The sequence below is a fragment of the Apostichopus japonicus genome, chromosome 19 (genome assembly GCF_037975245.1).
Source record: "Apostichopus japonicus isolate 1M-3 chromosome 19, ASM3797524v1, whole genome shotgun sequence".
Classification (NCBI taxonomy): domain Eukaryota; kingdom Metazoa; phylum Echinodermata; class Holothuroidea; order Aspidochirotida; family Stichopodidae; genus Apostichopus; species Apostichopus japonicus.
The window spans coordinates 18,613,806-18,627,422 of record NC_092579.1 but is presented as its reverse complement, the minus strand read 5'-3'; the positions used below and the strand labels follow the sequence as shown (position 1 = coordinate 18,627,422).

Below are 13,617 nucleotides of genomic sequence, written 5' to 3'. Positions count from 1 at the left end.
GTGCATAGAATCTGGGATGCAAATTAATCGTGTTCCACTACACATCCGCCACAAAAACATGTTCCAGACTTCGCATCCCTAAACTTCCGGGCTTCCAGTCTTTACACGGGGACAAGATTTACCAGATGCCTCATAACGCACTTCAAGGTCACTTTGGGTCATTGACCGGTGTTGTCTGGATTGCCCTGAGGGGTCACACAGTGCTCAAAAGGTTACCAGCTCATTCTAAGGCAGGATGCAGGAAAGAACGCTGAGGTTTTGATATTACCAGTAAATGAGGGAGCTTTTCAGATTAAACTGTTTTAAAATCCTGCCCTCATTCTCTCTAAGACATTAACATCTGTATGCAGGGAGTGATACAATTTACTACTGTTTGTATGAGACTGGAAGCCTGGATTTGACATACTACTGTACTGTATGTCCCACAGATGCACACAGTTATCCTAGTCCTTGACCAACGGGACCTGTGTTCTGAGGGTTTGAGTCCAAGAGTACAACCAATTTGAGTCTCACACAAGTCACCAAAAAAACTGCTTTGCATGTTACCAAAGTATTTTGTAGACTCATTTTTACACTCAAAGCCTTGTTCTGGAAACAGAGTCCTTAAAAAGTTGCACCCAAAAGTATTTACAATATCATCTTCATGATCTAAGAGTGGCAAGCAGACCACTTGGTCACCGTCAACCTCTTCCTGGATCCAGTCCCGTTGTCTAACATGAAGGCCTTTGGGGATAGCAGCTTCCTATATACAGCTCCTCACTTCTGGAAACTCACTTCCTGTTCATATCAGATCATTAGACTTTCTTACCAACAATTTAAGAATGGCATCATTTTTTGTTGTTCTCATTTGTAGGTATTATTCAATTGGTCACAGTGAATTTAGTTTGGCACCTGTAATTTAAAGGACCTGGAGTAACCCTTTATACTGTATTACTTCTTATTATATCTGAGAAACATTAGAGTTTTGATGTTTGAGATCATGAAATACCATTGATGGGACAAACCCAACCTCAAACTCTCCTTCTTGTGAGAAGATCGTAAAAATTACCTTGAAATAGATGTTAGGTCTCCTCTTGTTGAGCCTCAGGCCAACAGATTCCAATTCTTTTTCCAGCAGTTTCCTAAAAAATTAAAGAGATAATAAACTAGCGGTTGAAATTGTCAGAAATCAATCTGTTTTGACTAAAGAACAAGACAGAAAAATGGCTTTGTTTTTCAATGCTTCATGCATTAAAAAGATATGAACCTTAAAACCATGAAGGATGGGTTTACTCTTAATTTGTTATTGTTGAACATTTATTGACAGTGTCTCACTGTTTTGATTGTACAAGTTGACAAGCAGAAATGAACTAATACCTATTGTGGTTTCCATATAAAAGACAATCAGCTGAATGTTTAGAGATCAAAGGTGTGCCTTAATACTTGTCTATTCTGATGTTCCCGACTAATGTTTGAGATCCCGACAGTGTAGGTCCATGAGAATTATCTTTCAAAACAATTCAATTTATAGGGGCAACTCACTATTATTATGCTGGTAGTAGTCTATACTGTACTCTCATTTCCACACCTCAAAAGCAATTGTACCGACACTACGAACATAGAAAACTAAGATATATCTGTATTGCTCTTACTATCAACAGGCGAGTGAATTGCATAACATAAACTAGACCAACTGAGTGTGTCTCATATGGATCCTGATCAAAATTATGGCATGACACTGATATATATGTAATTATGCAAATTGTATGCAAAATGTAACTTAATTACTTCTGGACTTCTCCTTTGTTTGCGTCCAGCATAATCACCACCAGATCGGCAGTCCTTGCCACAGCTATGACTTGACGACCTCTTCCTTTACCTGTAATTAATTAACAGCGAGAAAAAAAATCCATAATTATCGTTATTATGATTTCATACAAAGAACCAATATCTTATTCATTAAACAAGCATCCATTAATGATTTCTTGTTTTTCTAGTGTTTACGTAACACTAATATTACACATTGGTGTATATGACTGTTAAGTTGTTCAAATAAAATCAAGAAACGAAAACTAACAGGGAAATTATCAAACAGAATTTGGACAACTTGGCAAGCATTTTCGATACCCAGTTTTTTAACCATCAAAAACTGGTTGAATCGTTATATAATAAACAGAATTTAAAAAAAGTCGGTTAAAACCTTCAAAATTGAACAGGCTGACCATGACAGAGTTAAGGTTTGGGGTGTGGGGATCAGTAGACATTACGAGCTGCGGATATTTTTAACGAGGGACGAAGGTTTTGGTGTTTCTCTTTTACTACTTTGATCCACTCCCAGATTGGCCCCGTGCCGACCACCATCCGCACATCTAGACGTCTAATAAATTGCGTCAACTTTTTGGGGTTCTAAGATTTGCCTCTGTCTACAAGGATAAACCCTGGAATGTCACATTCAGACAATAAACTTCCCGTCTACAGACAAAGCCATCAGTTATAAACACTTTATGGAAGATGAAGATTTGCCAAAAATTCCAGAAGATAAATCCCTGATGTCAGATATCCTGTCCTTGTTCGTATATAATCTGATAGAAAAAAATGTCACTTGGAGAGGACGATACTTTGAATTGGTAACAAGAGACGGGTATATATCAGACTTGAGAATACGAAACAAAGTCAAGTTTAGAAATAATATAAATCTTGGAGATGAAAAACAAAATAAGGAATAAACTGATCGAGACGAATTTGTCGTATCATGAAATTTGCACAAAAATCACTGCATGTCAATGAACTCAATAGGTTGAAAAGGTAGAAATAGACAAAATTAATCTCCAGCAATTTGCAGCAACTTGAAATTTAAATACATAATTTCCATATAGAAGAGCATTTGAAAAGAGAAAGAAAGATGAATATGCAATTGACTAACATTAACATATGAACACATTAACATATATAAGAGCACTTGAAAAGAGAAAAAATATGAATATGCAATTTGACTAACATTATACATCTTTTTATCAGAGTTTCCCCCAAACCTTACTGGCTTAGGAACAATGGTACTTATCTGTCTACAACTCATACATATGCGCACTTTCCTCTCTACCTAAACTACATGAATGGAACGTTTTAGCACAGCGCCCTCAATTAGGTGGCACAACCCACTTTCGCTTCCTTCCAGATCTACCCAAGAGAAGACGAACGACTAAAACGCACCACGTCAAAAGTGGTAGGCTGAGGGGGCTGCAGCATCATGCAGCCAGGCTGCGTAAGACATACTGTACATGTATTAAATCTTTTGCGTTCTGCAGTGTTTACACAACAGTCTGTACCAACAGCATTGTGAACAGTTTTCAAACTTTAATGTAGAAAGACAGAGGATATTCATTCTGCTCATACTGTCCTTACAACCACAAGTGCAAAATATTTACAAAACAAACAAATGGGAAATACCAACCGAGCTTTAATTCCTGTAACGAGCAAGATACTTAAAGAAACACATTCCAAGATATTGCTATTGATCCATATTTTACATTGAGACATTCCTACCACTTTTCAGAGCAAACTTGAATCATGTGATGTTTAATAGGAACTGTGTTGTATACATGAATAATTAAATAAATATGTTTTATTCATTTGAAGACATTTTTCCTCAAAATTTTGTTCAGTCACTTGGCTTCATTTCTCCATTCGATTCTTAACATATTCTCTGCGCTCTAATAATATATCTGTATCAAATGTCTCCTCTTTAGGTCGGAAAACATCTTCCAGCTGATTTTAAGACTTTATACATTTATTTTAATCAATCGACGAAAAAATAATGATGAAAGGAAAATATTCATATGCATCAATGTTGTAGCTACAGTAGTTGCGACTTGCGTCACTGAAATTTCAAGAGAGAAGGGACTTGAATAAGTTAAACTTCTCCTCCATTGAAATGAACTTGTCTTGATTTGAATCGACTCGAATCAGGAGAGATTTGACGGTACTGACTAGACTGGACTAAGTGACCCACTACAACTTTGATACTCATTTAAGTTAATAATATGTTAGAAATGAGCTGGGACAAATTAACTTATTCTCCTAACTGATCCACTTGGGTATATCTTACACTTGGGTTCAGGCACGTAACGAGGAATTTGCCAAGGGAGGGTCGAACCTGTAGGCAAACTATTAGAGCCGTAGATTCAGCGCTGGAAACTATCTAAGCGTAGCGCCACCATAAGTTGGCGCGAAGCATACAAGAAAATTTTGGCCGGAAATGCCTCCCAGATCGCTGGAAATGGCACTTCCCAGGCCTTGTAAGTTGCATCTAAGCATTTTCTATTTTGAAATTACTAGCGATATCATAAAAAGATGCAAACAAAATTTGCTCAAGTGGGGGGGGGGGCGGTCGCCCCCTTCGTCCCCCCTTTGCTACGCGCCGGCTTGGGTTTGTTTTCCTCTCTTGCTGGACCTATCTGGACCTCATTTATAAATACGTGCCAATATAATCTTAATTTGACCGCTTTTGGACTTTGCTGTGTATCTATGCTATCTTCCCGTTTCTACCGCTGTACCCCAAACGAATCAACCCTTCACATCAATGTCAAACATAGCTTCAGTCTATCCTGTGGGGCATTCCCACATACTTTGTAGAGTAGTCTCTACAGCCGGTTGCTTCTGGCGAGATCTCATCCAGGAGTTTTGATAATATATTATCACTTATACAGAAAAAAATAATTTCCAAAAAGCTTTTTACTTTTGAATAATAAGTAAAAGAGAGCTGAGCTTTCCAGATTTTTTTTATAATTTCTTGTATCATGAATTTCTTTGCATTTTTTTCTATTCAATATCAAAATGATATTATTAAGGGAATTATTTTTATGCTACCTTGAGCCACAGTAATAACAATTTGTTGTCAACAAGATCTGTTTCAAGGTTTTACCATACTTTGTTCAACATTGAAGAGCCTTGAAGGGGGGGGAAATGAAGGGGAGGGGGGGGCAAAGGGAAATAGAGGGGAAGGGAAAGGAAATGTAGAGGAAGGAGAGGATCAGTTTGGGAGTTATATACTTTAAAGAATCTCTCAAGGTAGGCAGGCTACTTTCTTCTCAATCTCTTCCAGTTCCTTAGTTTAAAATGGCTCCTTTATAAATCCTGACCTGCCTAAAGTTTAGTTCCTCTAGTTTCTGACACTACCTGAAGACATATCGAGACCAAAGTTTCACCTACAGTCATCCAGAGGTGAACATAGAGAATACAACATGTGAAATCATACCGTATGTTGGACTTATAACAACCTACAATTACTGGGTTTAACTTTAGATTATCAAGATAGTTCACTTCATATCACTAAATATTAAGAATGTATTACTCTTGTTTTGGTTAGTTTGCTTGCTTTTGCTTGGAATCAATGCTTGAGGAGAGATTGCTCCTTTAAATCCAGACCTGCCTAAAGTTTAATTCCTCTAGTTTCGGTTTCTACGTTTCTGAACTACCTGAAGACATATCAAGACCAAATTTTTGCCTAATTTAATATTTTCAGTTTACTATGATATCATCTGTAAACATTTATACTTATTTGATTCCTTCTGATGATTTTGCCTCATTTGATTCCTTTCAGTGATTTGATCCCTTTCATTGATTTAATTCCTTTCAGTGACTTGATCCCTTCATTGATTTGACCCCTTTCATTGATTTGATCCCTTTCATTGATTTGATCCCTTACATTGATTTAATTCCTTTCAGTGACTTGATCCCTTCATTGATTTGACCCCTTTCATTGATTTGATCCCTTTCATTGATTTAATTCCTTTCAGTGACTTGATCCCTTCATTGATTTGACCCCTTTCATTGATTTGATCCCTTTCATTGATTTAATTCCTTTCAGTGACTTGATCCCTTCATTGATTTGACCCCTTTCATTGATTTGATCCCTTTCATTGATTTGACCCCTTTCATTGATTTGACCCCTTTCATTGATTTGATCCCTTACATTGATTTAATTCCTTTCAGTGACTTGATCCCTTCATTGATTTGACCCCTTTCATTGATTTGATCCCTTTCATTGATTTGATCCCTTTCATTGATTTGATTCCTTTCAGTGACTTGATCCCTTCATTGATTTGACCCCTTTCATTGATTTGATCCCTTTCATTGTTTGATTCCTTACATTGATTTAATTCCTTTCAGTGACTTGATCCCTTCATTGATTTGACCCCTTTCATTGATTTGATCCCTTTCATTGTTTGATTCCTTACATTGATTTAATTCCTTTCAGTGACTTGATCCCTTCATTGATTTGACCCCGTTCATTGATTTGATCCCTTTCATTGTTTGATCCTTTTCATTGTTTGATTCCTTACATTGATTTAATTCCTTTGAGTGATTTGATCCTTTTCGTTGATTTGATTCCTTTCAGTGATTTGATTTCAGTGATTTGATCCCTTTCAGTGATTTGATCCCATTCATTAATTTGATCCCTTTCAGTGATTTGATCCCTTTCAGTATGACACAGCCAGACTGGGGCATATTTAACATTGTAAACCATGTAGTAACTACAGCTGTAAAACGAAACCATTAGTCCAGCTGCCTGTTGAATCTTGACTGCAGATGTTTGTGAAATCTTTATCAAGGCTGTAAGTTAAAACTTTACCCCAGCTGTATGTGAAACTTAATTATCATAAAACTTTACTCAGTTGTGAATATTTATGAGCAACAGACTTGCAGGTCTCCACATAACCTTGCCGCACACACTCTGCTGTGTCCAAAGTGATCCGGAAAACATTTTGGTACCATACACCATGTTAGCAACCAGCCACTGCCCTCGACAACACGCTTTCTCACGTTGATTTCACTATCTGGTAAAATGTTTACCCTCATTTCACTCTACACGAGGTAAAGGGGAAAAAAATATCGTCTGCGCTAGAACATTCCTTCGACATTTGTACATCAACTGATGAGCGATTGACGAGAGATATTTATCACCTTAAAGAGACTTATTTTGGTTGACAATCTCTTCTCTTGATTCTGGTCACTTATTTAGAAAAAAAATTTCTTTCACTTTGAAATCACAAGTCTTAGTACCCTCCAAAGGAATACGACACCAGACATGATGCATGTTGCAGCATGTACCACTTAAGAAATGATCCAACATTACCCAAATAATGTGACAATTTTATCACATTATAGAATTGCGTATAAACTGTATCAGACAGTACCTTTCGAGCTGTTGGTGGACACTCGCTGAAGATAAAATTACAGAAACCTATTCCTCTGAAAAGAAACTGAATCCCAAGCGTTGAATTTGTACAAGCTCGAAAGGAAAATGTAAAGTTAAAGTTGCAAGTTTTCAGTGATACTGACCGTCATGAATTAAGTCTCTGCAAAGTTCAGCAACAACTTGTACTTTGCCAATTTCATATTCCGGCAGAAAAAAATTTACAAAATATATCCATTGTGATATTATCTCTTAACATTCTGTATTTATAGGTTGACACCAAGGGTTCCATTTTGAAGTTTGTTTCTTCCCCCTTTTCTTCATCTTATTGAACTTAGAGGTCTAACTACAGACGGGACTACAGTTTGCATTGACATTAACAAGACAAAAAGTGCATATTTATTCATCTCAAACAAATTGAACGGCCGTAAAAATTGTTCTTGACAAAAGTTTTTGGCGGTCATGTCTTAGGTTTAACAGAACTACAAGCAACACCATGTTCTGGTGATGTAATTTGCCTAGAACATAGACATCTCTACAGTGAGAGTACAGATGTTATGAGGAGATAAGTACAGGTAGTTGGTAAGCAAAGCAAATATGGAAAGTCTTGCAACCCATCAAAAAAAAATTTCGCGACCATTTTTTGGTGAGGCGCATACCCGATATACTGTGGATCGTTGCTCTAAAACTTACCTGCTTTGGATCTTAATAAATAACAAACTTACTGTACCATTCCCTTCAAAACTCTTTCAATTACAAGCAACTAGAATGAGAAGGTGCAATGTTGATTCCCAATTACTGGTCACTGTGGGAGATCAGCAACAGGTGTGTGAATCTTGACCGACGGTCAGCAACCTATGGGTTGTGTTCAAATGCTTGGGACGCGAAAGATTTTCCATAAACCATGAGAACGTTTCACAAATCGCGGAGAAAATGTTAACTTTAGTTTTGACTTTACAGATCGCTGCAATGAAACTTACAAAGTTAAACATAAGTTATCGAGCTCCTGTTTGTACTAGAAAAATTTTATGTTGTGTATTAATCTCAGAATCACATTTTCAAGGCGAAAATTCACAAACTTGTGGCAAGGGAAGCAGAGCCGGCTGTCACATTAGCAACAATATTCCAGTGATATTCCAACGATAGCCCCGGGGAACGCAGGAGGGAGTTGGGGTGAGGATAGATGGATCGTGACCGAATGCCAAAATTTTTGGCTGGGTTGTGGCCTAAATAGTTTGCAGCCTTCTGCCCTAGACATGGTACAGCGAGGATGCAATAGTTATGTGAAGACAGGTATAAAGAGAGACAGCATAAGTAACTACTAGCTTACCTTGTGATGCACCTTCTATGATACCTGGTAGATCAAGCAGCTGTATGTTTGCTCCATTGTACTATGAAAGGAAAAAGGAGAAAAGGAAAAAAAAAGGAAAAATATATATCACAGATTTGGCCTACAGATTGAAAGCATGTGTCTACTTTAAGACAAAATTAAACTAATTTATCTCCAATTTTTTGTTTGTAATGATAAATGAATAATTTTGAAGTGAACGATGACTGTTAACATTATTAACACTGATACATGTGAATTTAATGTAAATCTGTAAACTTCTTACAAGCCTCACGTTTTTTGTAAAATATCTTCAAGACCTTTGTTGTGATGAAATAATCTTCTGCAGAAAATTCAAAACACACTTTTTTATTTTTGAAAGAGGCAAACAACCTGTATGATATCTAGACATGTGTCCATGCCATATAAGACAAATCGACCAAAAAGTATTAACTTCCAGGTTGTCAGAAAGTAGAACACATTTACTGTACATATGTCACTTAGGGGGAAAAAAAGTCTGAATTTACTTACAAGAGAAATATATATTATCACCACATTTTGTATTAAGCTAGGTAGATTAGAGTCACAGTGTGCATGGTTAATGGAGACAGGTAAGAGAGGAGTGATGTAAATTAAATATATACTCACTGAAATGACTCCCGGTATACAGGTCAGCGTGGTGAAGGCATACGCAGCAGACTCACTGTGAGTGTTGGTTAACGTATTCAACAGAGTAGACTGCGGAAGGAAAAGAGAGAGGGGGAGGGGTGGAATAAGTTAGATATACTGTATTACAAAGTGAACAACATGCAAGAAATATATGTATGTACATAATTTATAGTGGAAATTATTGCATGGATTGTGCATAGTGGAAGATATTGCATGGTATTTACACACTGATACCAATTACGGGTGTAAACATTCGGTAGATCCTAGAAGATAGATAAACATCACTAAGAGAGACTTCTGACTGGTAGATTTCGAAGGAAGAGGCCACAGACCTGAAGAGATCAGGTGGGAATGCAGGGGGGGGGGGGGGGGGAGGGAGCAAAACTGTCCTAAGTTTGGTAGAAGGTAGTCATGGCAAAGACGGTTATACTACTCTATCGTGGCTATATATACTTCTGTACTCTGCAAGTTGGGCGCCATCTCACTTGGCAGAGACTGATGACAGCAGTTTTTAATATCCTACATACATCATATCAAAATCGATTTTGGAGCCACTTACAAGCAGTATTGTAGTCAAGGGTGACCCTGCTATTCTGACATGCTTTACGTATGTCTCTCTACGTCATTGAGGAGCCCTTTGTTCACTTAAATTATTTGTAATAAATATGGGCTTGTCCACAGCAGAATAAAAGCATCTCCTATCTTCTAATTGGAGCAAAAGAATGTTGAAGTGAAAGCCGTAGAGTACTAGACTGTTTCATTTTTTTTATATCTCCATAGTGAAGCCTTCAGTACTTCTATCCTTTCCTAAACTACTGTAGCACTTTTGAACACTTCAAAATCTGGTTTCATATATATACATCACTTATGCATTTCTGCATGTTGAAGGACAGAACTATGTATTTGAATGTTCAGTGCTTTTGCATTAAACTTGGAATGTCGGGGTCAATCCTGACCATCTTGCAGGTAAGTATGCAGTATTTTATGAGCAGCATTCCAGTATTAGTGTTCATAAGGTATAATAGTTCAACAACTTGAACATGCTCCTCTCTTGATTTCATTAAAAGATATCATGTTGTTGGAATGTTGGGTCAACCATGACTATCTTGCAGGTATTACCATGCAGCAGTTCACGAGCAGCTGCCCGCAGGCATGTGCGTCAAGCATATTCGGCAAACTCATCTTTTCGGTAATAGTGTTCCCTAAGCTATAATGGTTAAACGACTTGAACACGCTCCTCACTTGATTTCATTAATAGATACTATGTGGTTTATTTTCTGTGAATCCTTTATATCAGGGTTGTCCAACCTTTTGCAGAGGAGGGCCACATGGAATGATTATGATGAAGGAGGGGGCCGCATGAACCCTACGCTTGATTTTTTGCCTGAAGCCCAAGGCAACAAAATGTGAGCACGGCGCGCGGAGCGCATTGATTTATTTTCCTTCCTATAAAACATGAATAAAGTCCAGCCCCCCCCCCCCCTCCGCTGAGAGAGTGTCACATAAACTTACCTTAATGCAGTTTTTTGGACCCAGAAGGTTCGAATGATTGATTACAGTATATAGCTTAAAATTGTTATCAATAAATCTGCTCACTAAAATTTCGCACCGTAGAGCATCTCTGGCGGGCCGGACGCAACCCTGCGGCGGGCCGTAGGTTGGACAACCCTGCTTTATATATACTTTGAAAAATTGTGTACTCTTGTCTATTGTCAAGCATATATTTGCACCTTGATATAGTTTTTAATGTAGAGATGCAGGGTCGTTGTTCATTAACTACGTTACTAATATCTTCTACCTTGGGGGATATTGTACAGTGCTCATATTCACAGCTAGCTGTATTCTATAAGCAATGAAATGGATCATCGAATCTTAACGATTTTTTCAGTCATGCAAAAAAGAAAAAAAAATTGGGGAAGTAACAAAATGTAAAGTTGTAATATGAAACTGGAGTCTGTACCCTTTTTCAATAATTAATGAGAAAGGGCTTTTAGACTAGATCAAGGAACTCTGGTCCAGAAAATCTAAAGAAATGTCAAAATGACATCGCAGCAATTAATATGGAGTTCAGGGATGCACACCATAGTACTAAAGTTCTTTCTTATAAATGTATAATTAGTGATTAGAGTTCGGTGGCACCATAATTTATGGTTTGAGGACAAAATAGAAAAGTTCTGGGGAAAACTTAATGTAATCCTCTGTTATTTAACATGGGAGTTTCAATTTTTTTTTATAGTTGTCAGAAAATTGGAAAATAGTCACTATTAACTTTGTCGAGGAAAGTACAAAACGGAAGGTATTTGTGTCGGGAAAAAAAATTGAAAAAATGTTGAACACCATCAATTACTTCAAAAGTTTCAAAATGTATCACCATTTTGAAACTACAGTAATGTAAACTCCTTAATGACATAAAAAAATATCAACCTAAAGCAGGGGTGGGCAACCTTTTTGAATGAATAGGCCAGATATATAGGGTGAAAAATTGACTGGGCCACCCCTAACCAACGACCTGCTGTTGATTTCAAACCTTTGATTCCGAGGACTTTCAAGCAATAGGTGTGTGTACTTAATCTGTATTCACAAAACATAGTGTCAATACAGTACAGTTGATAATTAATGGGGATAATAGGCCTACCTGACAGCATCATTAGTGCCAATAAATTCTAAGCAGCTAGCTCATTTTTTGTGATGATGTAAAATAGATTGATTTTTGTTCTTTTTCTGGAGACACTTGAGACATCTCACAGGCCGCAAAAATATCACTGGCGGGCCTGACTTAAAGGATACTCCCCATATACTGTACCCCTTCCTCAGGTCACACCATCCACCACTAGAAAAAAAAAAAATTGAATACCAGATTATCTGGTTCCTATAGTATATATATAGTACCACTAAATGTTTCATGCAATATCCATTCACAAAATGCAACATAATTTCTTACAAGTGGAACAGCTTTTTGAACAGCATTTACAGTACTTTGTTCTACTTTATGAACATATTGTATTTCTAAAATTGATTTTTTTTTTTTATAATATTGTTTGATTTTATGACATTAAAAACCAGCACCCATCAACATAATTTGGCACAGTTTTTAATGCCACTTTTCCAAGCTAAAATACAATTCCAGCAAAGGTATCAATTTGAGATAAAAAAAAAGAAGAAGAAAAGCGGACAGCAATTTTCAGTTTTGTTATATTTTCTAACTTCCTAATCTAGTACTGATGATGCTACGATGAAAGCAATTAACTAAAACAGAGACCAAAATTAATTTTAACCAAGCCAACAAAGAAGAGAATTTGTGCAATTTGAATCAGCTTTCATGCAAATTTCTCAAACTGCTGTATGGAGTCACAATTTCAAATGCTCTATAATCTTTGATACGCTAAAAATAAATTGTGAAGATACCCTAAAAGTCATTGAACAATAGAGGTTTCTATTTAGTGCTATCCAAATTTTTTACTGATTTAAATGTACACAGTAAACCAAAATATCCAATTAAAAAGAAAACAATAATTAAAAAAAAACCAAACAGAAAGAACCCCCCCTCCCCCTTCTCCCTCCCACCATCTTTCCACATTTCAATATCATGTGCTGAAATTATGCCCTAACTTCTCACTAACCTAGGGGACCAAAAACCTCATTCTTTAATTTCACTTCACTGCCTGACTTTATTCTTTAATTTTATCCTCCATTAACACGACAGACAGAACGGAAGATTTGATAACATCTGATTAACTATCTGTTACTGTCATCATTACTGTAGTACATGTTATGCTCAGTTGATTTTTTAAAGCTCTGAATTATCTCTCTCTCTCTTCAAACTTTTCAACAGGTTTGTCTTTCCTATGTCGACGGAAGAATTAACTGTATCAAGTGGAGCGGCGGTATGAAGTCGAGACAAACAATCTTGTTGACATTTAGAAACTTCCTGTCTTTGTGTTTTGGGTATTAAAGTGGGTTCTATCAAGTAGGGGGGAAAAAAGACACAAATAGGTAAAGCGACATTTAAAGTCTGTGACAAGCTTCCTTTCTTGCGTTTCATGTCAAATTGCAAAGACACCGTATGAGTAGCATACCACCCAAAATGCCTTCCAAGAAAGGAAAAGTAGAGGGGAATAAAAAATCATTTTGACAGACGTGAGCAAATTGAAACATACTGTCCTTTCATGGTCTCACTGCACAATACAGAAGATCCTGGATAGAATTAACTTACCACTTGGAGAGATCTAAACTTGGGGATATGGCGATTGGGGTGGGGAATGTGTGTATGGGGGTGGGGGGTAAAGATTGGGATATGATCCAGATCTGATCCAACTCTGACCTTTATAAAGGAAGCAGCGTATGTTTATTATGCAATACTAATACATTGCAATATGCAGTATACAGTAAACACTTTTTTTTTTGCATTTAAGAAAGGAGGTCAAGTTTAATTGGGGTCACCCAGGTT

At 37.0% G+C, this 13,617-nt stretch overlaps 1 protein-coding gene across 1 annotated transcript in view; it reads right to left on the bottom strand.

The window, feature by feature from the left end:
- The window catches only part of LOC139960323 (developmentally-regulated GTP-binding protein 2-like), a 38,273-nt gene that overhangs the window by 14,989 nt on the left and 9,667 nt on the right, over window positions 1–13,617 (bottom strand). Inside the window, exons 4-7 of the mRNA XM_071958617.1 lie at window positions 9,150–9,239; window positions 8,505–8,565; window positions 1,768–1,858; window positions 1,049–1,121 (exon numbers count right to left, since the gene is read on the bottom strand). Coding sequence (XP_071814718.1) covers window positions 1,049–1,121; window positions 1,768–1,858; window positions 8,505–8,565; window positions 9,150–9,239 — 315 coding nt within the window. The remainder of the gene's footprint in view (window positions 1–1,048; window positions 1,122–1,767; window positions 1,859–8,504; window positions 8,566–9,149; window positions 9,240–13,617) is intronic.